The sequence below is a fragment of the Heloderma suspectum genome, chromosome 2 (genome assembly GCF_057233095.1).
Source record: "Heloderma suspectum isolate Gila_16-S chromosome 2, 16-S_ref, whole genome shotgun sequence".
In the NCBI taxonomy this organism is placed as follows: Eukaryota; Metazoa; Chordata; class Lepidosauria; order Squamata; family Helodermatidae; genus Heloderma; species Heloderma suspectum.
Genome location: NC_139459.1, coordinates 246,612,114 through 246,639,424, shown reverse-complemented (window position 1 = coordinate 246,639,424; position 27,311 = coordinate 246,612,114). Strand labels below are relative to the sequence as shown.

At 44.6% G+C, this 27,311-nt stretch overlaps 1 protein-coding gene across 1 annotated transcript in view; it reads right to left on the bottom strand.

Annotated features, from left to right (window-relative positions):
• The window catches only part of SH3TC2 (SH3 domain and tetratricopeptide repeats 2), a 46,180-nt gene extending 19,359 nt beyond the window's left edge, over positions 1-26,821 (bottom strand). The window contains exons 1-13 of the mRNA XM_084838678.1: positions 26,767-26,821; positions 24,295-24,414; positions 20,699-20,803; positions 18,758-18,885; positions 17,218-17,323; positions 16,010-16,153; positions 15,116-15,311; positions 13,974-14,047; positions 12,315-12,510; positions 7,377-7,513; positions 6,338-6,379; positions 4,526-6,238; positions 4,229-4,409 (exon numbers count right to left, since the gene is read on the bottom strand). Of these exons, the coding sequence (XP_084694804.1) occupies positions 4,229-4,409; positions 4,526-6,238; positions 6,338-6,379; positions 7,377-7,513; positions 12,315-12,510; positions 13,974-14,047; positions 15,116-15,311; positions 16,010-16,153; positions 17,218-17,323; positions 18,758-18,885; positions 20,699-20,803; positions 24,295-24,414; positions 26,767-26,821 (3,197 nt within the window). The remainder of the gene's footprint in view (positions 1-4,228; positions 4,410-4,525; positions 6,239-6,337; positions 6,380-7,376; positions 7,514-12,314; positions 12,511-13,973; positions 14,048-15,115; positions 15,312-16,009; positions 16,154-17,217; positions 17,324-18,757; positions 18,886-20,698; positions 20,804-24,294; positions 24,415-26,766) is intronic.
• Positions 26,822-27,311: the final 490 nt, after the last annotated feature.

Here is a 27,311-nt window from a genome sequence, read left to right as displayed (position 1 = left end):
CATCTGCTAGCCCCTTGTGGTGGCTAGCACATAGGATGAATGTACAAAGGCCCCAGGACAAAGAGGGCATTCTATACACGGTGGGAAAGGTTTGCACTAGGGTTATACAGGAGGTAACAGCTTGGTTTTACTTTAGATTTCATTTTTCAAATTAAGTTCTCATTTTAAATTGCAGTTTTCCATTGTGCTTTAAGGGAATTACAACCCTTCCCATGTGGACTCCATGATGCTTCCTCATCTCATCTATGCCTTAACAAATGTGTTAAGTCTTTAAGGTGCCACAAAACTCTTTGTTGTTTTTGATGCAACAAACAAACATGGCAATCCCTCTGGAAATTTCTCATCTTGGTGGTTGCTGACTCTTCAGTGGCTCCCATTCATAAGATAAATGACTGGAAGTCAGTAGGCGTGGCACAGAGAGACACTATCACTGGCAGCCAGCCAGAGGGCAGTCATCCCAAGTTCTCTCCTTCAGGCCGACAGGATCAACATGCAGGTAGCATCAGCATGAGGTCACAACGGCCAGTCTCTTCTTCAGGCAGGCAGCATCAGCATGAGGTCACAACGGCCAGTCTCTTCTTCAGGCAGGCAGCATCAGCATGAGGTCACAACGGCCAGTCTCTTCTTCAGGCAGGCAGCATCAGCATGAGGTCACAACGGCCAGTCTCTTCTTCAGGCAGGCAGCATCAGCATGAGGTCACAACGGCCAGTCTCTTCTTCAGGCAGGCAGCATCAGCATGAGGTCACAACGGCCAGTCTCTTCTTCAGGCAGGCAGCATCAGCATGAGGTCACAATGGCCAGTCTCTCTCCTTCAGGCAGGCAAGCATTGACATGGGGACACACTGGTCTCTCTCGCTGAAACAGACAGCAGCTGTGTGTCTTATGAAGACACAGAAGTCTCTTTCTCTCTCGCTGGGGCAACTGGAACCAGAAACACCTGTTTCTCATTGAGGGGGGACTATGCAACTGCATGTGAATACAGTCTCTCTGTATTCATCTGGACTGTTTGATACAGTGGGGCATAGACAGACTGTAGCTATGCCTATGCCAGATGCCAGTTCTTACTACTACTGAACTCTGATTTAGTGCTAGGTGCTGTACACCACTCAGAAGAGACATAGATATTTCGTGGGAGGCTTAAGGTTTACACAAAACAAACAAAAGTGAAGGAAAAGAACAAGATCTGAAGCAAGGTGGTGGGAAGGTGAGGATTAACTGGCAGGTGAAAATACAGAAGAGGTTACGCACAGTCCCTTCTATTCTGCATCCCAATTTCTCCAGTGTAACCTGTAATCTTGAATAATACTACTCACAGGACAGGCAGCTGCTCTTTACATTCCTTCTCCCGAGCTCACTTGGATCTTGCATAGGAAGATTAGCATCCAGATTCCTGAGCAACCACAACCAGCACTGCAGGCAGGGCAGTGGCAACTTGCAAGCACCAGATGGATAGTTGCATTTTAAAATACTGAACAGTGTACATACTCAGCAGACACCATGGCATCCCCCAGCCTAATTTGCCACCTGCACCAAATGTCAATGGGTTCCTTTCCTCTTGTGCATTTATTTATTACAACATTTCTATACTGCCCTTCAACATCAGTTTTCAGGGCATTTTACAAAACTGCAAATAAAAAACAAACAGAACAAAAAAGGAACTTCAGCATAAAACAACAGCAACTAAAAGCAGCATAGAACCCAGCTCAACCCGCTTTAAAAGCCTGGGAAAATAAAAAAGCTCCTTGCCTTTTTGCTCTGGTGCCAAAAAGGTCTGGTTCTCCTGGTGGCATGGCCACCAGGGGAACGTTCCTTCGGGAGAGAGTACCAAGACAGAGCTGCCAAAGTGAAAATGCCCCTCTTTAGTTGCTACCTACTAAAGACGGTGGGGCACCTGGAGGAGAGCACTAGGAGATGACACTGACATGTGGGCAGGTTGCTATGGGAGCAGGCATCCTTCAGGTACCTGGATGCTAAGCCATATAGGGCTGTGTAGGTAAGCACCAACACCACGAACTGAACTCGGAAATCTAACTGAAGCCAACCCATTTTTACTCATTTATTTCACATATTCATCTCTCTCCTCTTTCCTTCAAGGAACTCAAGGCAGCACCACTTTTAATTCATTTTTCACAGAGACAAATATCTTCCATGAGTACCAAACCCTTGGGTGTAACACAAGCATTCAGCAAGGACACACATGTTCATCCAGAGGGAGGCAATGGTGCACAGTCACGACTAAGCACTGCAGTGGAATATCCTGCTGCTCTGTTTGTTTGTTTGTTTGTTTGTCTGGCCAATTAGCCTTTAAAGCAAATGAATTCCAGTGGTTGTTTTCATTCAGAGACTGAGGCACCACTCTTAATCTTGAACAACGGTGCTCACACGACAGGCATCTGCTTCTTACATTCCTTCCCTCTGAGCTCACTCTGACCTTGCATAAAAAGATATCATCCAGATGACTGAGCAACCGCAACCAGGACTGCAGGCAGAGCAGTACTGCAAGTGGCAACTTGCAAGTATTAAATGGATAGTTGCATTAAAAAAAAAAAATGAACCAAATACCTGATGGATCACCTCTCCCGGTCTGAAGCTACCCATGCACTATGATTGTCATTTGAGACCCTTCTCCAGGTGCCTACTCCGAGGAAGGTTCAGAGGGTGGCAACAAGGGAAAGGGCCTTCTCGGGGGTGGCCCTCTGACTGTGGAATGCTCTCCCCACTGAGATCAACCTGGCACCAACATTGTCATCCTTTTGATACCTGACTTTCCTCTACATCCAGGCATTTGGCAGCATATGATGGGGCTTTCTAACTGGTCTTGGGATTGTTATTGTTGAGAGTTTTTAATTATTTTCTAAACAGTTTTTATATTATGTTTTCTATTGTACTTGTAAGGTTTTAATCTTTTGTAAACCGCCCAGAAAGCTTTGGCTATTGGGTGGTATAGAAAAGTAATAAATGCATAAAATAATAATAGACCACAGGACATCTCTGAACCTAATCTGCCACTTGCATCAAAAGTCAAAATTAGATTAAGCCACCAACGTGTGTCACATGATACGCTCATCTCCTTCACTACCTCCAAAGAGCTCGGGACAGGCTTGTCATCTCTTCAAATTTTAACAACAGCTGGAGTGGAGGCCTCTAACATTTCCTAACATGGTTGTCACTGCAGCAGTTCCTACTCCTGAGGAGACAAGCCGCTTTTGAAGTCAAGGAACAGCTTGTCTCTTCAGCAATAGGAACCACTTTGGCAAAACCAGCATGAAATCTCTGGTTATGTATACAGTGCTCTCCTGTGCATGCATGCTGCCTCTTTGGATCCTGGTTATTGTTTGTAAATACTGTTGCTTGCTCTGAGCCACTGGTGGTTAAGGCTAAGGCTGGTAAAAGCAAGCAGGGAAACAAATTAACAGATGGGGCCATTCTGGCTAGGATTCCACAGTACATTCCTCCTGCTTGAAGGCATGTATAAATATACATCTGACTTGCAGTGCTACCCTTGGACATTTTGCATCTGAAAGCAAAAATACAAAATGATATCACCCTTCTTTAAAAACAAACAAACAGAGAGTGCACTATACATATTTTCTTCTTTTCTCTCTGTACTCAGGATATATCTATCTCTCTATCCAGTCAGTGATCACTTCATGCATCTGACAAAGTAAGTTCTGTCCCACAAACGTTTCTGCCACAAAGACTACAAGCGTTAGTCCTTAAGGTGCCACAGCTGTTAATCTTTGTTGTTTTTCAAAAGACCAACATGCCTACCCCTCTGGAATTTGTCATGTTTTTTTAAAATGATGCACATCAGTAAAGTTTTCAATGAAGTGGTATTATTATTGGTTTTATTAAGGTATTTCATACTGTTTTTCTAAACATTCAAAGCAGTTTAGGTACAAAGACAATTAAAACACCCACATTAAAGTTTTTAAATGTAAATAGATACTTTCTGAAGCAAGGACATGGTTTGCTTTAGGACCCACTGTGCAGTGCATTGTGGGAACTGCAGCTCATGCCATGTAGTTCTGGCCCTAACGGGGACATTTTAGGATTTCATATTTAAAATGTAATAGTTTTTCACTGAAAAAAATATGATAGAAGTCTAAATAATTGAAGTTGATTGTCAACAAAATCCAATGAAACAAAAAAATCTTGTTAGAGATGTCTCATTTGCCTGTAGGGCTGATCATTTTCCCAAAGTTTAATACTGAGCATGGCACCCACCTGGTTGTATGTAAACTCTGGTAGAGCTGGCTGAGGACCTGAAGAACTTGTCCTTCCATTTCTCGGTCCTGGAGTTGCTGAGCTAGGAGAACTTGGTGCTCATGGTAGATAATGCAGGCTCCAGTATTTGGATGCACTTTGCTATAGAAATGGCAGAGGGACTCAATGACATGAAGCTGACCTGTATGGTATGGGGTAGGATGCATGATTTATTTTTTAGGTTTTTTGAAGGTCAAGCAAAGAGCAAAGAACCCCCTCCATTTCCTCTACCCACATCCCCAGAAGTCAACTACTCACCCAGCACACTGTGTGTCTTCAAGGCAATTGCCAAGGCCAGTTCATAAAAAAGTTTGCTCTCTTCAGTCTTGTGCCTCTCTACCTGGGATTGGGCCAACCACAGCAGAATCTGCACCAGCTCCATCTGTGCATCATCACTGCCCTGGAGTTCAAAATACAACCTAACAGCTTGGAGAAAGTAATACTCTGCTAGGCAGTTTGCCCTGCAAGAGACAGCCAGGCATCCAAAGTTGGATAAGGCAATGGCTTGGTTCCTCCTGTTGCCTGTCTCCCGGGCTTTATTCAAGGCCCATAAGTAGTTCTCTGCTGCCTTCAGCACCTGCCCTTCTCCTTTAAGGGCAATGGCCAAAAGGTTGTGGACGACTCCATCCTGTGTGACACTGTCTGTCTGTCGTAGAGAATGCAGGAGGCACAACATGATCCCTGAAGCTTTTTCTGGCTGCCTGTTCAAAGCATACATCCAGCCCAAACAAAGGGAGGATTCAAAAGCTTCCTCCTCGCCCATGGCTTTGCCAAGGGCAATGGCCCTGTTGGAATAATGCACAGCTCCCTGTAACATGCCATGCTTGAGGTACATTTTGGACAACACTGCACACAGGGCTCTCTCTGTGGACACAGTTCCATTTTCATGAGAGAAGGCCAAGGCACAGCTCAGATAAAGGCACGCCATAGCAGGGATGCTGCTGCTGCTGTTTTTCTCTTGGATGTTCAGGAGCTTAGAGGCATTTGCAAGGATGAATCCTGCTCTCCAAATGGGCGTCAGTGCCCCCTTTGCACGGGTGGGGGAGAATAGCCTGGCAGATGCCAACGCGACATGTGGCAGGTATTTCTTATCATACAAGTAGCTTAGGATAGGCATTGTATCTGAGGGTGGACCAGAGTTTTGGCTGGATAAACTGACGCACAGGAACTGCAAGCGCTCTGCAAAAGGCAGGACCTCGTCATACTTGCCCAGCTGCAAGAAGAGCCTGACAACAAGGAAGCAGGCTCGAGCTTCCAAAGTAGTGTTGCCAACAGCGATGGCTTCTCTCAGGATGAACATCATGACCTCCAGCTCATTCTCAGAACTGAAGCAGTGCCCAGGCAGGCAGGCCAGAAGGGCTATCCCTTTCCCAATCATGGATAAGAACTTCTGCTTCATCTTCTGCTTCAGGTAAATGGCTGCAAGGTTTGTGTGCAACGAAGTGAGCAGGGGCAGGTCTTCGAACCCCCTGTCCATCATGCTCATGGCTTCCTCGAAATAGACTCGAGCTTGGGAGAACTTGGCCTTCTTGACACAGAGACGGCCCAAAAGAAAGCATATACGGATGTGAGCCCAAGCAAGGTGACCCCTCTTGGCCCAGTTCCTGGATGTCTCCAGGTATAAGACTAGTTCCTCCTCACTGGAGAAGCCGTAGAAGGTGGAACTGAGGAAGGAAAAAGAAAGGTCATAGAGACTCTGGAAATGGGCCACATAGCCGTCTTGGTTGAGGAACGTCAATATAGGGTCAAACACATCAGAATCTTCCATGTGCCCAGCGTTCAGGTCCACAAAGAACTTGGGGTCATCAAGGCCATCTGGTTCTGGCAGAAGTAAGTGTTCGAGAGTAGAAGGTGAAGATTCACCCCGTGAACTAGACCGTTCGGAATCACTAGGAGTGGGCAAGCTACTCCCAGACTGCTTCCCCCAACCCTCAAACATCCAGCCATCCTTAAGTCCCTGTACAACTGCATCTGAAAGAGACAGATAAGCCACAAGGAGATATGTCTCCGCAAAGTGAGACATCTCAGGAGAAAAAACAACATCCCAGCTTCCCCTTCATCCGTACTCACCTGACGGCATTCGTGGATACATTGCCACAGGTTCAAAGCCATCTGTGGGGCCAAGAGAAAGAGGGAAATCTGCAAAAGGAGCCCATGAGAAGCTAGAAGGTCGTACCTCAAATCCTGCACTACTAACAAAACCTTCTGGTGGCTCTGCCAGAAGACACAAAATAGGATAAGAAGTCTGGCTTAAGCTTGGCAGATGTGCTCCAAGGAGAGAGGACAGAGCAGGAGAGACTCTGAACCACATAGAAGCACTGTGACAGCTTAGGTGAAGGAAGAGTGTGCTGTCATTTGCAAATTAGAACAGCCTGTTCATTTCCCAAAAGGAAAATGTCACCAAAATCTGGTAGGGATGTATGAGAATTTCATTTTTGCTCGCAAAACTGGCAAGCATGCCCTATTTGAACATTGGAATGTGAGCACAAGCACGGGTTCACTGAAACTATTCATAAATTTTCAAGCATATGCTTGCGTTCATCTCATTCCTGATTCCCAGTTCAATTTGCACAAATTTCTTATTTAGCACAAATTTCCTCTGTGGACTGAATCAGCCCCACTTTAGTCTATGCAGAAGAGTTGTGCAAATTAGGAAATTTACACAAATTTGGGGGCACTTGCGCAAATCTCCCATTTGTTCACTGCTCAATTTGCGCAAGTTTCCGGTTTCCTCAGAGCAAGCTGCAATCACAAACACAAAGGGGAATCGGGCACGAGATGAGTGGCGAGATGATGCTCGGAGAATCCCGGCGATTTTCAATGTCGCTCCTCCGCCCCTCCCTAAAAGCTGGTTCTGAATTTTTATAAAAGTAGTACTTCCTGTATCATCTATATTGTTTGAACAGTCCTGTAAGTAATAAAGAACAAGTAATAAAGTAACTAAGTAACAGTAAAGGAGAGAGCAATCCTGTGATCCCCAGGAGAGCATCCCAGGGACCATAGGAATGTTTGGAGTCTCCCTCCCGAGGGTGTAGGAAGGCCAGGGAGTAGAGCATTGTGCTACTAAAAGAAGGTTTGTATCCAGAGAGTGGGGAGGGGAGGTTCTCACCAAGCCTGTACACGGAGGTGATGTCTGTTTGCGCCCATTCACTGAGAAGATTATTGTAATGTGTCTCACTGCCATTGCATGGTACTTGGAGAAAGGAGACGACTTCTTCTTCACTGAAAAATACTGGGCTCTTTCTCCTGTATTAGGGATGGAACATGGATAATAGCCAGACAGTACTGCAGATCTATTTCAACACCCTGTCTAGCTGTTCCTTGCTGTGAAGTGGAAATAGAACACCATTAAACTCTACCAATGAAGTTTTACATGCAGTGACTGCCTGGCATTCCAAGGCAAATCCATGTTGCCCTCTGACAGGCAGCAGAGCTGCATCTCAGAAAACTAGCAAGGTTGACTGGAAACAGATGTGGGATGGGAACTATGTTCCTGCATTTTGGAAACATGGGGCAGATTCAAACACACACATGATAAGAGTCCATTCAAGACCCTCCTCTGTGGCAGTGATGATGGCAAAGAAATCTTAATTGTGCATCACCATTGCATCTGAGCATAGCCATCCACCAGATACTATTTAAATTGTTAAAGGATTTTTACATCCTAGCCGATGGCAACATATCCAGGATAGTTCTCCAAAACACAAGTGTTTTATTTGTGCTAATATTCAAGAGAAACTATTAGCACCAGCCAAAGAATATGTACAGTAAATACATTATAATTTCTTTATTACAATAATTAACCAATTAAAATAAATTGCATCAGTTAAGATGACTAATAAAAACATTAGCAAGTTTCTTTTAGAGCAGAAGGGGCATTTATAGTGCAATCCTATGGATGTTTATTTGTAAGTAAATCCCACTGTACCATTGGTCTTTACTCCCTTGGAAGTCTGCTTTGATTGCAGCCTTGCAGCACAACCCTACATATGTCCCATTGAATTCAGTGGAGCTTACTTCTAAGTAAGTGGGGATAGGATTACAGCTTCAAACTCTCAGTTGCAACCACTTAGGTTGCAATCCTATATCCACTTATCCTGACCCACTTGAATCCAGTGGGTCTTATTTCCGAGTAGACATGTAGAAGATTGTGCTGTAAAGATGCATGATCAATACCCATGGTTTTCATTATCCAGTTAAACTGGAAGGAAAGTATAATTCCAACAAAAATCTCCCCAGGCTATAAGCAAAATTATGGTTGAGAGAGACAACAGTGACACCTCGTGGTCACCACAATTTCACACTTACCTCCACATGCATATATATACAAAGTTTATTTTCACACAGGCAGCATACATAAAACCAGTTCCTTGCACAAATGTAAACCTGTATTGGTTGGGATATGCACTTAATTCTTCTTTTCAACTATCTCCTGCATTAACAACATTCATATATACTATGATATAAAATCACAATGGGTATATTTGTGGAAGGATTCTAGACAGCCCAAAGGGAACCAGTGCTTACAAAGGGCAGGGGATACTTTGATCATGCAAACATTCACATGTCGTGAATGTGACCAACCAGGCAGTTGGTGTTGAAGTCTACATGTCTTTCGATTTGGACTCCCTACCAGCATCACAGCACTGATAGTGGAGGAGCAAGGTTGGATGTTTCTACTGCTGCAAGGAGGTCTCCTCCAGCAGACCTCCTCCTCTGCTTGTGGAACGCCGTCTCCGTCACTGGGGGGGAACCTACAATATCCGAAGAGCTCTGGGACTAGGGATGCTGGAGAAATTTGAGATGGATTAAAATAAACTCGGATTTCTAAGAATCCGACCTGCAGAATCCGCTGTGGAGCAACCCCCTCAGGCCCTGAGGAGTCCATGGACTTTCGGATGATTTTTTTTACTTTCCCGAAATTTACGCATATAAACCCGTAGAAAAATACGCAAGTTTCTGCTGAGGAAATGTAGAATGGAATAGGGGACAATACACTAAATGTTACGTACTGGGGTAAATATTTACGTAAATATTTCCGCATGATGAAAAATAAAACTAAAAAGCTCTCCAGGATTTCAGGCAAGGTGCTTTCCTAGCCCTACCTGGAGATGCTGGGGATTGAACCCAGGACCTTTTGCATGCAAGGCATGTGCTCTGCACTGAACTGCAGCCCTCCCCACAGGAGTTGTAGGCCAAAACATCTGGAAAGCCACAAGTTGCTCACCCCTGATGTAGAGCATCTATTGGCAAACCCTGCCAATAGAAATCCTAGGCCATGTGTGCTAGTTAAATCTGCACTGAAAAAATCTATCCCAGACCTACTGCCACTTTTATAGACCTCTGGCAAGAATATAAACTACTTGAAATTGATTGAATTGACTTTACTGCAGGAAGTGCTAATGACCAGCTAAGCTTGTTCCCGCTTGTAAGCCAGCTATCCTCCTTGACGTATAGCAACATTTGTGCTGCCCCTTTTTTCATGGTATCTCTTCAGACTCAAAAGCTTGCATATCTCACACTCAAAGGTTGTTGCAACTGAAGTATGCCATCTTTAGCTACTTTGTGTTTCTCTTAGGGCTGTGCAGGGACTCCCCAACCTGCTCTAGGGGCTGATTCGCAGCTTCCAAATCTGTGCTGACCTGCCTTGGGCCAATCCAGAGCAGGGCCAACCTGCTTTGGCCTCCAGATCTGAAATGAGATCGTGACAGCTGAAGTGCCGCCACCCCTGCCCAGCCGTGTGAGCCCTGCACCACCACCCCACCTCCTGCTCCTCCTTACCTGGACCTTTGGGGAGCGCCTGACATCTTGCAGGGAGTTGCCATTTTCTTTTAAAATGGCAACTCTTCTTCTTCCAGCAAGGAAACGGTGCATAGATTGTGGCTGTAAAGGGGCTATCTACGCAACATTACAGGTGTAAATGGCCCATTTACACCTGTAATATTGTGTAGATGGCCCCTTTATGGCCGCAATATACACACCATTTACTTACTGGAAGAAGAGTCACCATGGTGACTCCCTCCAAGTCAGCGACCACTGCAGGTGCTCCCCATGGGTCTAGGTAAGGAGCACGGGTTGTGGGCGGCTGCCTAGATTGGGTTAAAGTGCTTCAGGAGCAGTCCAGCCCACTTTGGGCCGCTCCCAACCCGCTCCAGAACCAGACCACTTCAGCCCAAATCACCCTGATGTGCTTCGGGATTCAGGCCAAAGTGGTGCACAGCCCTAGTTTCTCTTCTGTTACTTAAATGGGCACCCTACAGTAAGTGATGTAACATTCACCGCACCATAAGCCATTTCTGACAGTTTTATCGAACTCCCCTTTAAATGTCCAGAACTTCCCTAACGTTCCTTTTTCAGTTTCCTAATATTCAGCCCAACTCTACTATTTACTGTAAAACAAAGCTGTTGCCCATATAAGCCTATTTGCTATGAGCCAAAACTCCATAGGCTCCATATGAGCAGAGGCTCCCCCATTGTTTTCAACATCAGGACAAGCATCATGGGTGGAATGGAAATACACACCCAGAGCTTTCCCCAGTACAGAAGTGAAAGGGGCATCATTTGCAAATATGGAACATTATGTATGCTTCAGAACTGCTACATGAATTACAGAGCTACTGGACTAGAGCAACTGTTTCTTGTCCTTCCCTCACTGTGGCAGCATCAAGTCAATTTTTGTACACTGTAAAATGCTATCATTTAACCAAAATTCAGAGCAAGGGAAGATACTAGCTATACCAACATTTCTTAATGATACAATTCCCCCCTCAAAACAACCCCAAATAAGTACTAGCTATGGTGATTTTATCTCAAAATCAATTTTCTCATCACTTCAAATCACATGATTTGTGATTTTAAAAAATGACAATCTTCATGTTCATTTCAAAAAGAAAAAAATTCTAGTTCTCATCAATGCAAACACTTAAGGCTTAAACTGTTGACTGCAATATACCATACAGCTTTGGGAGCAGTGGAAACTCCCGCTGTCTATGGAGAAAGAAGCAAAGTGAAAGTCCCTTCTGCTGCTACCGCTGCAGTGGTCAAAAAGGAACTGAGTGGGAAGGCAGGAGCCCCCCGGCGCACAAGCATACACCAGCATGTGCATTGAGGGTGAGAGGTGAGCTTCCCACCAAAAAGCTTCACCTTCCTCATGAATGTTCCAAATGTAGCTCTGTATAGGCACAGAGCACAACGAAGAAGAATTAAAAATGAAATTCAAAAGGAATTAAAATGCACCTAAGCCCAGGTGCTTAAGGGTCAGTTTAAGCCATTTTGAGGAGGGACCAGATGCAAAAACTCCCAACAAAAACCGGAAACCATGAATTGTAAAAGAAACTTTACTTGCTCTGTACATGGACTGGGACTGCCTGTCAGTTTCTTCAGGGCCTTGATTCCCATGCGATACTTAATGTTCACTGAGAGGAATGCATTACTGAGGGAGCAATCCTATGGCCGCTAGTCAGCAGCTAGATGGCCATTGGATATGTGGTTTTCAGGGCGTTCCGGGGGGCGTTCCGGGTTGGGGAAGGCAGAAATGCCGGTACAACACATCCTATGTGTCGTCCAGCAGCCTCCTCCCCCACTCTGCCTTCCCGCGGCTAGACAGCCAAAATCGGCTGTCTAGCCGCAAATGCAGGGCAGGAGAAGCATGGAGGGAATGGCCCCCTCCGTGCTTCTCCTGCCCTGCATTGGATAGGCAGTTGCCTCTGAGTTCGGAGGCGGCCGCCTAACCCCATAGGATTGCGCCCTAAGTCACCTTGGGCCGGGGGGGGGGGGATCTTAACGGGTCTCTGTTTAGCAAACTCAGTCAACTCAGAACAGACCTTTCCTACGTTATAATTTTTATCACTTGCCTTGAGATGCTTTCTTAGACCACAAAAAAATCAAAGCAGCCCTAAGCAGCAACATTTTCCCAACCCTCCTATCCTCATTCCCCTCACCTCTCACCCTACACAGAAAAGACTCGATTTCTACATACAACGAACACCAACTGTGTCTTGATCTCTACCTACAAGGGGTCTCCCCACTATGGGTACATCTCACTTACATTGGTTCATGCGTCTCAGGATGTACATATTTGGTTTGGACAAAGCCTATTGTCCTGCTGGCTGTGGATTTCCCTATAAACCATTGAAGGCCTGGAATGAGAAAGCCAACGACCTCTAGGGCATCTCCTTTGCAGAAGCTCAGCTCGTCCCATCCTCTCCCTCTGTGATCCTCTGTGGCTGTGCACCTCCCTTGGCCTGAAGAATAAAATGAAAAGGGCCCTCACTTCAGCACACTGAACAATTGAACCATTCTCTCTTGGAAGCACAGTAGCCAGTGGCAGGGAAGGGCGTACTTATGATCTGAGTATGAAAACAAGGCCCCTTTGTGTCTCATAACATTTTTGTTTTCTCCTGAAGCTTAAGCTTCACCTGAAACCACAGCCTCTTCTTCTTAATGCCAATCAGCGGGTCTGGCGGAATGTTCACCTGTTTCTGTTTTCAGGGTGAAAGCAGCATGAGGGGGGTGTAATTCCCCCTCAATAAACCAAACCACTGGAAAGATTCACCCTTCTTTGTGCCAGTTTGCTGCCGTTGTCCCCTGATCTGCTGCTTTGATACCATCCCTCCCACCCCTTAGTTAGGTTTTTTGTCTTCACAGGGTGGTCCTGGTCAATTAGGTATCACATAAAATATGTGATGATGTCATGACACTTGAAGCCAATCAGATCTGCCTATATGCTGATGTCACTAAGAGCAAACGATGCTAATTTAGAGTGAGAGCAAGGCTACCTGGACTGGTCGCATTTGATGAGCATAGCCAATCCAGAACTGAGGGACAAATGAAGTCTATTCAAGACGGGACTCCGGAACAGGTGAGCACTCATCATCACTTTTGGAGTGATTCCTGAAAAATCACTGAAAGGGGGGAATCACCTTTTGATGCTGATGTGTTCATGAAAATCCCCCCTTTTCCTTTTTTTTGGCTCAGCATTAAGAGGGGCAAATGTGTCATCCTTTCTAAGAATTCCTATTACAGCCAATAGGGAAAGCCTCAAAAGAACAGAGATTTGATTGGGGGGAGGGGTTCTCATTATTTTTTAATATCCCAAGCCTCAGTTTTCTGATGGTAATTACAAGGGGAAACTGCTTAGTTTTCTGAGTGTTCTATTTTAAGTTTAAACAATACAAAAAATGATGCAAGCCTCATATTGTGCAAATCCAATGGGTAATGGATCAGGGCTGCATGCATACACCCTTCCCCCCCACACACAGACACACACACTCATTCACTCCCCCAACCCCACCCCCCACCATCTCAGCATGGGGGGATGGGGAGGTTTTAATCTCCCCTCCCTGTATGCTGAGATCCCTTTGAAAGCAGGGAACATGCTGGTGACAGCCAGCACAATCCTGGATTTCAAAGGCACTTCCTGCCAGGATGGAGAAGGGCGGACACCTGACTGGGAGACTTGGAGGAGCACAATCTACATGAGGAGGAGGGCATACAGGGATGACTTTCCCCACACACCTTCCTCCCCATCAATGGCAGTGGCAATTGTGGCAGGGGACAACTTGGGCTCCTGTGCAGGCCGCGTGGAAGGCCTGTGATCTACATGTGCCCTGCAGGCTGCCCGTAGGTGAAATAAGGAGAGAGCTGCCATGTGGTTTTGTCTTAAGCAAGCTGATCTTGAGTTTACCCCCAATGAGATGATACTCACCAGTCTGCAAAGAATCAGGTCCAGTGATTTGTTTGGAGATGCCACAGCTCATTGGATAGTTCTTCAGAAACCACCTGTGAATGTGAAGAGCTGTGAACAAACTGCTTCTTTCAGAGAATGGTTTGCTTCATGTCCAAAGTGGAGAGAATCAGGTGTTAGGTGTGTTCAGTTGCTGCCAAGTTTACTTCCTTACATGCCATTGTTTTTATAATTCAATCATGGAAGCCATGACCAAAAGGTGTCGTGATGATAATAGGTCTAAGGATTATACAAATTCAGAGAGTGGGGATAAACACAAGGACTGGATATAATTATCATGCCCAGTTTGAGAGCTTTCCAGGGACATTGGGTTTGCCACTACTGGAGACAGCTGGACCATAACTCAGTACTAGAGAGCATGCTTTGCATGCAGAGGGTCCCAGGTTCAATCCCCGGCATCTCCAGTTAGAAAAAAGGATCAGGTAGCAGGTGATGGGAAAGACCTCTGCCAGAGAGCTGCTGCCAGTCAGTGAAGACAACATTGAGTTAGATAGACAAACTGTCTGACCCAGTATAAGGCAGCTTCCTGTGGAAAGAATGTTGGTCTGTCCCAGAGAGATCTTTTGTACACAAGTGGCAATCCACAGAAAAGGAAAATGTGCTGTCAATGGACACAGAACCAATGGTCTCTTGCAGACAGCCTCCCAGCTTTGATGAATCTGGTACATTATGAGAGCGACTTTCATTTTGGACCTGCAGTTGACATTCTTATTGCTGTAATGTGGCTATGTATCCACGGTGAAGAGCCAGAAATTCCCCATCAAGCAAACGAAGGCATTCTTGTATACAAAAGCAGAGTCCACAATTACTCCACTGAAAACACTGCTGCTGAAGCCACTTGGTATCCCTGGCTGAAGTGGAGAAGGAAAACAAGTTTCTAAGCCTTGTTTCTATGTAGAACATACAGAATGAAATATTTACAATTCCACAAAGGCTAGGTAGATAGGTAGGTACAGTAATCAGCAGCCCATCTTAATCTCAGGGATAAGAATGGTGCCTTGTCCAAAGGTTTTTATTCTCTCAGTATGACTGAACCCAGCATATAGCCACGATGGCTCAACATGTCAGCCTCATGTATAGATTACAGCAGCCAGCCTACTTACTGGTAAAAGGGATGGGGCAATGGTTCTATGGTTGTGACAGGGACCAAGCCCCTCTGGTCGGTCAAGAGAGATGTCCCTTCCCATTTAGTTTCATGGCCAATGTCTTTCACATGGACTAGCTCATTCTTGTACAGCTTCAAATCCTCCTCTTCTTCCTCTGCCTGGACATTGAACACTGCCCTGGCAAAGAAGTTTCCTTTGGGCAGAGAAGAAGAAAAATAGAAAGAAGGGTCATGGTTCTTGGTGTGCAAACAACATGGGAGCTTCTACTCCTGCCTTCCCAACTTGATGCGTTCTAGATGTTTTGGACTATAACTCCCATCACCCCTGACCACTGGCCATAGGGTTTGTGACAAATGGGAGCTGTCGTCCAAAACATATGGAGGGCACCATGTTGGGGAAGACTGGTCTACTCCCACACAAACCAACTTGCACTCTTAGAACGTCCTGGGAAGTCCTGCTCCATGTTCCACCCCCTTCAAAGGGTGGCCTGGCAGCCACAGGAAGCAGGACGTTTTCTGTCACGGTGCAACAACTGTGGCATTCTCTCCCGAGGAGGCTCATTTGGCCCATTCTGATTCCCTTTCAAAATATGGTGGAGACTTTCCTCTTTTGGAAGACATGTGATATGGTTCTGCATCATTTTAAATGGTACTGTTCTATGGTTATTCTTGACAATTATATTAGTGTTAGTATTGGGTTTGTTTTATTGATTTGTAACCTTACCTTGGTTTCCCTACGTTTTAGAGAAAGGCGAGTAAGGTAAGTTAGCAATTTCCTGCTCTCACTGGGGTCCACTATGGATACATTGTGTCAATACCAAATCAAATTGGTCCAGAACATATTCCTAAAGTAGGACTTTTTGAGGAGGAGCTAGAAGGCTCTGTTTCTCACCTTCCTGGAGCAGAAGACCCAGGTACATGGTGGCCATGTGATCTTCATCTATAGTAACAATGATCTCCGTGTCTTCCACCAGAGCACAGTTCAGCCAGTACTCTGGGGTGAAGAGAAGATGCTCCAAACAGCAACCCACGTAGCCTAATCCATCACACCAAAGAAAGAATGCAAACATATAATATGTCTCCCAAAGCAAAAACAGCAGTGCCTGTCTGAGACAAACATTTGACCCAGAATGTCAACCATGCAGGGCCACATCACACAGCCTTAGGGCCTAAACTGAAGCAAATTGATTTGTCAGATTTACAGACCACCTCACAGTGAAAAACTTCAGAACTGCTTAACAGTACGATCAGCAGAAATACAATAACATCATGAACTTCAAAGCAATTAAACATTTGTTAAATCCTATAATTGATCCGTTAATTAATTAATCAATCAACAAATTAATTATACATTTTCAGCTTCATATCCCTACTGCTGGCTATCATCATCCTGATCCGTGAAGCCTTCCCTGATCATGCCTTCCAGGACGTGCCTGTGCATTGCTCTTTTAAAAACTTTCTATGGGCGGAACTAGACCTTATTGGGGACAGGGAACCACTGCCACTCTGTCTCTCTTTCCCTCTCTTCCTCCCAGTGTCTCACAGGACACAACGCACCATGACATCATCACAGCATGCTTTGCCACACCCCTGCCATGCATCACTGGCTGTTGGTCTTGGGGAAAGTGTGGTGTGTTACACTAGACCAGAGGTGGGCAACCTCAGTCCTGTGGGTCAAATGAGGTTCCCCAGAGAGCCACACCCCTTTTCCCTGGCTGCCAATCACTGGGTGGTTTCCCAGCTTTTGCATTTTTTCCCCCATTCTGAAAGGTTGAACTGCCTCTCCTAAGGCTTCATAACTGGCAGGAAGAGCTTTAAGCTGCAATATGCTGGTATTTTTGGTATTTTGACTCCACCCCTTTTGCCCCGCCCTCCACTGAAATGTGGAGCCCCTGAGAGCTTCTCCGAAATGGAATTCACTTCTACTGTAGACCTTGAAAGGAACATATGGAAAAGACACACAGAGGCAGAAGTGCCATGTCTCCCATACCATATCACAGCCCTGCCTTAAATCCCAGAACAACTTATTTTATGACCCCACCACCACCCTCCAGCTGTCCTGATAGAATGCCAGCCACCCCTCAGTTTGATGCAGTTTACCGAGTGCTAAGTATGTTGAAAACTTCCAGATTTCTTCTACAGTCTTGAAGGAAAGCAGAAAGCGATCCTCCTGTGCCTGGATGCACACCAGCCTGGCTGACAGCTCCTGCAAGAAAGGAGAGTAGAAACAGCTATGGGAGGCTCCACAGGTTCAGCAGAGAAATCCTGAGAGATCACTTGTCCTGGCAATTCTGCTATGAAAAGTTAGCATGCACCACATCTTGTTTTTCCTAATTACAAGGATGACATTTGGAACTTGGATTCTAGGCCATGATTCTATGCCCAAAGTCAGAACTGTAGCAGGGACAACCTAAAGGAAGTTTAGGAATTCATCTTCACAAATGGGGCTGCAGTGAAGTCTTGCAGTGCGGAGTGCTCCTGTTCCAGGCAGTCATGCCTCCTTTCAGCATACTCCATTCCCTCCCCCACGTCCCGATTTCTCATTCCTCCCCCAGCCAACACTCGCTGCGTTTCTGAAGAATTTTTGCCCCTGCAGATATCTCTCTGTTGTGCATGGGTGGCGCCCTCACAACTTGGATCAGCACTCGGAGTTCATTATTAGTACATACGATGATTAAAAACCCATCCTGAAACATTTTGTGGTGTAGTGGCTGGAGTAAGAGTAGGCAACCATTTGGGGCTGTGGGCACATCTGGCAATTTGAGAAATTGTCCTGGGCACCACCACAAAATGGCTGACATGGCAGGCATAGCAAAGGACAAGTAACCTTTTCCAAAAGACTGAATACAAGGCAGAGGTGGAGTGCGAGCCTCAACACACTAAACAACTCCTTAGAACCCACAGTTTTCAGCACCAACAGAAACCTATTTCACAGCAATCCCAACTGCCGATAAGAAAATACTTTTTTTTTTTAAGTGAGAGAGGTAGGGCAGCTTGTCAGGCACCAAGAAAGGTGTCCTGGGACACATTGGTGCCTGTGGGCACCACACTGTATAACCCTGGCTAAGAGTGTTGGACTAAGACTAAGCAGTCCCTCGTTTAAATCTCCACAGCCACAGTTCACTGGGTGACCTTGGGCCAGTCACTATCTCACAATTTAACCCAACATATATCGCCCTGGGTTCCTTGGAGGAAGGGTGGGATTTTAAAAAGTAAACATTTAAACATTTTCATCCTACAGGCCTAGGTCTTTGTTGACACCTGTGATTACCACACCTCACTGCAATCCCACTGGCACCCAGGTATGGAAATTGAATAAAAAGATGTTGACAATACATTTCTGGCTGCTTTATGCAGTTATGCCAAAGAACACCAGCAGAGTCCATAGCTCAGTACTAGAGCAAATACTTTGCATGCAGAAGGTCCCAGATTCCAGTCCTTGGCAATTCCAATGAAAAAAAGTTCTCAGATAGGAAGTCTGACCTCTCCTAGACCTCAGGGACCTCTCCTAGAGATCTTCAAGAACTGCTGCCAGTCATTACTAGGTCTGACCCAGTATCAGGTAGCGTCATATGTTCATATTCACACTATTATAGCAATAGTCAGTGCTTCAGAAAATAAACGGCAATAACAACTTTACCTTGAAAAGAGCACTAACATCTTTATCATCATTTTCCAGGGCCCACAGCTTCTTTCTTGCTGCCTCTTGCAGCTGGGGATTGAGGCCCTGCCCAGAGCGACTCTTGACAGAAAATGAGAGGGAAATCTCTTCAAAATTAAAAAAAGAAAAGAGAAATAGGCAATTAAAGGAGAGAAAATGCTGCATTTAGAACTGCCTTTCTCCACCAGCATCACTGTGCATGGACCAGAGCTCATTCGGTTTAATTGCGAGTTTTAGGGCAAAAAACGGTATTACTTTAAATCCTTATCTAGCAGCTGTACCTTTTTTGTTTTTGTTTTTACTCTCGAGTGGGTGCATGGCCCTGATCCAGATGTTAAAGCCCCCCTTCCCCGCAAGCTAGGGTCCCAAACCAGATTGGGGGCCTGCACCTACTTTAAAGTAAAAATGGGGGCAGTCGATGCAGATTTCAGGTAATGTCTGTTTTGGCCCTAAGTGCGGATTCTGAAGAAGATGAGACCGGTAGTCATGCAGAAGTTCTACAATATAGAGGATGGATGGATGGATGGATGGATGGAGATGTATGAGTGAAATCTCTATCACCCTGCAAGATGCCATACATTAGAATAACAGGTTTATGATTCTGCAGGAGACAAGCTCCACATCCCATATGTCAGATGTCTCCAGGCAAAAACTGAGGTGAATTTAAAGTCGCAGCACTGGAATAGCTAGAGTGGCTGCAGGATAGTTCTAGGAAGGTGCTCCAGCAACAGTATTGTGACATCTTTCCCTTTCAATCTTTCCCTGGTTTCGGAACACCCCTTGCGCAAGGAGCTGAAACATACTAAGTAAACAGTGTTGAACATATTGTTCAGTTTAATCCACTTGCATCACATCTGGATGCAGAGCCAGTGTGGTGTAGTGGCTAGTGTTGGGCTGGGAGCCGGGAGATCTGGGTTCTAGTCCCCACTCAGTCATGGAAGCTCACTGGGTGACTTTGGGCCAGTCGCAGACTCTCAGCCCAGCCTACCTCACAAAGTTGTTGTTGTGAGGATAAAATGGAGAGATAATATAAGCCACCTTGGGTTCCTTGCAAGAGGAAAAAAGGCAGGATGCAATAAATAAATAAACAAACAAATAATCAATCTCCCTCAGGTAACAGGCAGAAGGTGCTGTTTCTTGAAATGCCTGCCAGGACCTAGGAGGGACAACTCAGCTTACAGCAATAAGATGCTTGCCGGATCCAGTCTAATAGACATTGTAAGGCAAAGAGTCTCCTTTACTTACTTCCCCTGAGGTGATATATAAAAGAATCACTATAACTCATGTTGACTTGCTTTTTCTCCATCCTCTCATAGTTACTGCGAGACCTCTCCCCACTTCCTACTTCCAAAAGAGTGCTGGTAGCTTTCAACAGGTTCCCTCCCCCTTATTCAGAAACATTCCTTACCAGGATTCATGCAGCATTTTCACACAGATTTATTTCACAGAATCATAGAATAGTAGGGTTGGAAGGGGCCTACAGATTTACTTAACTTTTGCAGCACATATCTTTTATTTGTAGATAAACGCATATGAAGTTATCACAAGAGAATTAGTGGTTGTTTGAGGATGCATCTGAGAATGTCTTTCCTTATCAAGTCATATGCTTCCCATTAGATCTAAATGGACTTTACACACAAACTCTGAATGACATTAGCTACTGGAAAGATATCAGATGGTATAGAATGTTGGCACATCACTTAACCATCCTTGCTGTCTTCTGCACGGACATCTGGAATTATGGAGTTGGCCTTCTACAAACTCTGTTCCCCTTTGCTCCCTTCCCTTTTCACATCTTATTCTTAACCATTTGAAATACTCCAGGTGCAATTATTTTGAGGGCTGGCTTGTTTCTCTCTCTTTCTCTCTTTTTAATTACAGATGTTAAAAACATAAATCAGTAATGAGACAAAAACTTACCATTTGGGAACCCTTCCCCTACAGCCAGTGACACGGACTCAGTTTCCAGAGCGCCCTCTCCTATCTTTGCAGGCTGACTTCCTGGATCCAGTTCCCTGGGATCACCTGAGAAGTCGCCATGCAGGCAGAAGGACCACGGTCAACTTTTTCAGAGGCGGCAAAGCAAGGGCGTAATGAATGGAGACACGGGGGGGGGGGACAGATAAAGAGCTGCCAAATACTCATCAGACCAATGGACAATCAAGCCCAGAAATTTTGTCTTGGAGTGGCAGCACTTCCCCAGGGTCTCAGGTTCAGTCAACAACCTAAAAGATCTTAGGTGCTAAGACTGGAAAGACTTCTGTTTAAGTCTTTCCAGTCTTACCACCTAAGAACTTTTAGGTTGTTGACTGAACCTAGAACTCTGTACATCCAAAGCATCCTCTATCTTCCACTATAGCAATGGGCAGAATGCAGATCTCCAGATGATTTGAACTGGAGAATGGATGTCTCGATACAACCCCTTCCCCCAGTTAGGACTGGGCTTTGCTTAGAGCAGCTAAGCGGAGTACAACTCCCATCACCCCAGCCAGTGTAGGGAGGATGGCAGTTATAGTTCGACTTATCTGGAGGGCACCACTTTAGGAAAGGCCGGTTTAGAGGAAGGCCTTTTTCAGACTAGAACTGAGTAGGGATGCTTGAGGAGTTCGATCTTTGCAAATTCCTGTATGAAATTCCTGATCTGTGCCTCTTGGACTAAAGTGCATATTGGAAGCTCACTATCCAATGGATTTTCCACTTCTTTGAATGTTGCACCTCAGCTTTTAGCCATTTAGATATATGAAAATATGGATTTAAATGCAGATTTTGAGAGAAAAATATGCATTTAAATAGTATTAAAATATGTTTATGTTTAAATAAAATACATATTTAAATACGTATTTTGGGACAATTCCCAGATTCATGCAGGAATGGGATGGAACTATGGGCAAAAACATGAGGACCTGACATACCCAGAAATAGAGATCTGTCCATCCTTAGCCCTAGGTTTTTGGAACAAACTACCAGAGAAAGTGTGTGGCTAATGTGCCCCCTCGTTAAGATTCAAGAGGCATCATGAGTCCTATTTACTTAGGCAGTCTTTGGAAGCTGAACTCGCCATGGTTGCTAAAGGTGATTGAACAGACCTGCTGGTGGGTGTTGGGTGGTTTTTGTTGCCGAACTTTTAATTTTTAACGGTATTACTGCCTGTTTGTTTTGAAGTTTTATGACAGGTTTCCCATCAGCTGCCTTGAGCAAAGTGTAGAGGTGGGGTTGAAATGTTTTCAATAAATAAAAAGACAGGTCAAGTTAGAAGAGTAACTGACTCCAAAGGAACAGAGAGAGAAAAAGCCCTATATAACCACACCCACACCCCACAGAAATGTCTCTATAATGGCAGGGCACTTTCTCAGTGGCCTCTGTGGATTCCTTTTCTTGCTTTCATGCTGATCTGGGTAGCAACGGGAGTCCGTAGAAACTCGACTGGGGAAAAGGGGCCTCCTAGTTACTACTGTTCTTCAAGGAAAGGAGTTGATTTGCATAAGCCTTTGCTCATCAATTTCCTGGGGGAAACTGAGATATCCCATAACTGCTGCAACCTGAAAAAAAATCTAGCTGGGTTTACACATCATCAAGTGTAGCCATAAAGCTCCTGGAATCAAGAAATTTAGGCAGCAATTACATCAATGATGTCTGAGACCCATTTAAAAAATCCAGCATGCTCTTCCCCAGCTGTGTCAGGCTAACAGGACTGAACCTGGGCCACATCAGTGGGCAAACATAGCTTAGCAGACAAAATGCATGCCAAGAAATACAGGCTGTAAACAATGGTATGCTTTTGTAAGTAGGTTCACTTAAACGTTCCCTGTCCATTGTCAGCCTTGCTAGTCTGTAAAACAAACTGATTTGATTTACATGGAATTATAAACATTACAGCTACAAACAGAAAAGACAGCTCAGTGGATGCTCATTTAGCTGACTTTTCTTACAAGGTAATGAAATCTCCCATCGCCATTTGCTTTCCCTTGGGGATTCTGGAAGCAGACTCACCACTCCCATTTTACAGATGGGCTAATGAAGAGCATGGGAGGTTTCCCCAAGTTCTTGAAATGATCTAATGGCAGAGGCTGAAACAGGTACATTAACACAGCTAGCAAGCCATAGACTACCATTGCCAGTGTCATTTCCTGACCCATTATTCCTTTGTAACCTTCTAGAAAATAAGAGCCTTGGCTGCACAACAAAAAAGTGACAAGCCATACTGAACTGTGACCAAAAGGCTACTTCACATTTTATGTGGCGAACGTGTTTACCAGGCCTACGCTGGAACAACACCAGCATTTCCCACAGTGAATACATCAAGTGTGAAGGGCATGTGCATTTCCCTAAAAATGTAACGGATGTACACTGGGAAGCTGTGGCAGCTGAAGGCAATCAGAACATGCCCACAAATGTTTAGGGGTTTCACCATTCACACTTGATGTGCTTATTCTGGGAAGCACTAGTGTAATACTGGTATGGCCGCAGCAAACACACTTTCTGTGTAAAAACCAAAATGCACCAAAGGGAGCCGTGTTGACCATAACAAAAATCTCAAAATCCATATTGGTGTAATACCTTCATTAGGCCAACAAAAAGATCACCCAAAAATGAGCAAGCTCTGGAGATCTTGAAAGCCGCACATTTTTTTGTTCGGTTGGTAAAAGTATTACATTTTCCATGTAAACTGTGAAGTGGCTCTAATATGCCATTTAACCCAAAGCCATAGCAGGGACAAGCACTTAATTCAGGGCTGGGCAACTTGTGACCCTCCAGATGCTTTGGCCTATAGCTGCCATCATCCCTCACCATTGGCTATGCCAGCTAGGGTTGATGAAAGAGGGACTCTTCTGTTCTGGCACCTCGGTTGTGGAATGAGCTTTCCAGAGCGACTCACCTGGCGCCTGTGTTGTGCTCTTTCCAGCATCAGGTGAAGACTTTCTTAATTTCCCAGACATTTTAGTCTTTCAGTTTCTGATGTTTTAAATCTGTTACTGTATTTTAAATCTTTGCATGGCTGCTAGGTTTTATTTTGGTTTTTATTTTATACTATACTTTTAAACTTTTATGTTGTATTTTATCACATCGTATTTTATGGTTTTAATTGTTGCGACCCACCCAGACAGCGTCGACTATTGGGAGGAATAGAAATATATAAATACATTAAACGTAAATAATTTGTAGGCCAAAATGTTTGGAGGGCCACAAGTTGCCCACCTCTGGTTTAACGCATCATTCTAAACTCATCATTATGTATACATGTGTACATAAACACAGAAGCAAAAAAGGGGGTATACATATAAAAATATGCACAAAACTAAACACAGACGTCCATGTGTGTCTTACTCTTGGCCATTCTAAAGTACTTTCTTTGTAGAACCAGCCACTCCTGGGCTAGACCTTCAGATTCATTCTATGGTACATGCTCTACCAGACAATACCACTGGGACAATCTCAGATTCACCAGAATACAGAAGTAACCCCGTCCCTCACACTTCTAGAGGTGGAGAACAAGACTTTATTTAAAAAACCAGTACCTGATGCCATTGTCTCCTCTTGGAAACATCTTTCTGGGGGTTCAGCTGTATAGTGTTGCAGATTGGACCAACTGGCCAAGAACACAGGTTGGCCAGATGAACAAGAGGACGATTCTTCACCTGGAGAACACATGGAGCCAAAGATCAAATGAGATTCAGGATAAAAAGGGATTGCTAATTACGGAGCATTCAAAGAAATTATGTCCTTGTCATCACAAAGAATGGGATCTCTATCACACACACATATGTAAGTTTAGCAGCAGTACTTGCCTGAGTGTGCTGCAGCCCATCTCTTACCCTTGCCAACCACAATTCATTAGTTATTTGTTTTAGTCCCAACTGTTTTGAAAGGGGGAACTAGGTGTGTTTAGAAGAGATGAACTGAAACGAGTTTCATAGTTTGCTTTGCAAAAAACTATGCTGAAATGTGGCAATTTGTGTTAAACAAGATTTTGCAATTGCTTCTTGAGAGATTCCTGCAGAAACACATTTGTGGAGTATGCATGGTTTCAGTTTACCATTTAGCTATACCAATTAATACAGACCAACCTAGGGGAACAGATGGGAAGAGGGTAAGCTGATGCTTCAGATGGAAACCAGCCTGAAAGCTGGTTCACACAATCATGTACATCACTAGTTTTCTTTACACTTGATTACTGTATAATATACAGAGTATATCAATGACTTGGATGTAGAACAGATTCTATGGAAAAGCATAGGTTTTGAGGTGATGTGGAAGTTATATCTGTTATATTAGACGACTCATTCACACATGCAAGTTACCACTTGGGACTTCTTCTGATGTGACCCTTGCAGCTCAGGAGCCACTGTGGGCTTTTCTAGAGGAGGTTGTTAATCTGCTGCATCTACTTTTGGTTTCATCGCAGAATTTAGATCTGAGCACAACACAAGGAGCATTTCCTTTCTGCTACATAATCTCTAGGTGGCACTGTGGTATAGCAGAATAGTGCAAATATACAAGTGGAAACAGCATTTTCTTTTGCCATCAGAAATAATATCCCATTTTGCTTGCTCTAAAAAAACTTGCCAAAAGTGCTAGTTATGAACAGAAGCAAAACTGGAGGCTTACGCTGTCATCTAAATAACCCATAAACAACTGTGAGTAGGGAATGACAAGTACACAATAAATGCCTTGTGTAGAAATGCTCTGTATGAAGGATCTTGGGCTGCGTTGCTCAGGGAACATCACAGCCCCCAAATCCCACATGGGAGGATTCCAGGCCATGTAGTTCCTTCCCACACCAGCCACACTTCTTCTAAAAACTGGGGCAAAGCAAGCATGGCAAGGAACAGTGTCATGCGGTATCCCACATCATCCAATGTTTCTGATGTATCCTGAGTGGCACAGGAAGAAGGCAACCCACAGAGGCATTCATGCTGCCAGGATAGCATCAGAAGGGGCTTCAGATGTTGTGCAGTCATTGAGAGATTGACAGAGATGTGTGAACTTGCCCTAATTTGAACCATAACTTGACCCAAGCCTTCCTCATTGCGTAAGATGGAACAGAAGGGAAAACACACATAACTGTATCTGCATTTGAATTCCATTCAAAAATCACATGTTAAAATAAATCTTAGCTTATACACCATGTACCTTCCCATGCAGAAACCATTACATGGAGATAACTAATACATCTTTCATGTTCTCTGATCTGTTCATGTCTGATTCACATGCTCAGCTTTTATTGCATTATTGCAGCTAGGATGAAAGTCACTATCTCAGGATTTCTCAGGCTATTACTATGAGTCTCATGAATTTGGGGGGGATGAATTGAGCCTGCCCCCATCAAGAAAAAATCAAGATAGCACAGCTCATTGTGCTGGAGCCATGGCACTTTTAGCTTAGAAAAAGAAGGGGTGAAAGCAGGGGAAGGTCATGATAGAGGTGGACAAAACTATGAAAGGTGTACAGTGAGACTGTAAAGACACAAAAACATTTCATGCCCATTGGCCCTCAGCCATTACACCTTGCCAGAATACAATGAAATGAAGTTCTTCTACTTGCAAGTTCTTAGCCCTAAAAGGCATTACGTTAAAAAAAAAATTCTGCATCATCCATGTGTGCCTTCTGCAAACTAGATTACGATCCTTAGAAGCAGGAAACATGCAAGTCAAATATGCAATGTATTTTCCATGAGAGAAGCCATACAAATCTAGCACCACAGACATAAAATGAATAAGTGGTGCTTCCTGTTTACGGTGGTGTTTCTACCCCCTCAACCCAGGAGTTGCTGGTAACAGTGCAGGAAGCGGGGCGGGGGGGAGAAGGAGAGAGGGAGAGAGGGAGAGAAGCAAGCAGCTTACTAGGATGACAGACCCTGTTAGATCTTATTCTGCTGTACTGCTCAGCTACTCATGCAGAGTTGTCATAGAAGGCCTAAGGCAAATATATACACAGAAAGTCAGGAGCAGCACTATGCTGTAGCTAGAAGGAGGCTGTGGGCAACTCACCTGTGGTCCACAATGAAAATTTCCTCTGGAAAGGTAAACCAAAACAGCAGCCCATGTGTCCACCATCCCATCCAGCCCCAAAGCCAGCAGTTTCTTCTTTCTAACGGCACTATGACAAGCCCAATGCAGTCCACCACATCAGTCCTTCAAAAGTGCTCTGTTAGTCTTTGGAAAACAGTCTCTCAATGCACAATGCATCTTTTGATGGCCAGCCTGCGTTTGGAAGGTGGGAGGTGTGGCTGGGCCTGTCTCCCAAGATGCAGTAGCTGCCCAGTGTCAGTTCTTCAGTTCCAATGGTTTGTTTCCCCTCCATGCGTTTTCAGATTGTATCACAAATGCCAGGCAACACATTTTTGGCATTCCAAGCTTTGGTGGGTGGAGATGAAAAAAACCAGAGTCCCTTAAAGACAGGCAGGGAAAACCCACACATCTGGGTGGCATAATTTGCATGTTATGCAAATAAGGTGCACTACTATGCAAATGGAACATAGGAAACTGCCTTATACGAAGTTAGAACCTTGGTCCGTCTAGCCCTGTATTGTCAA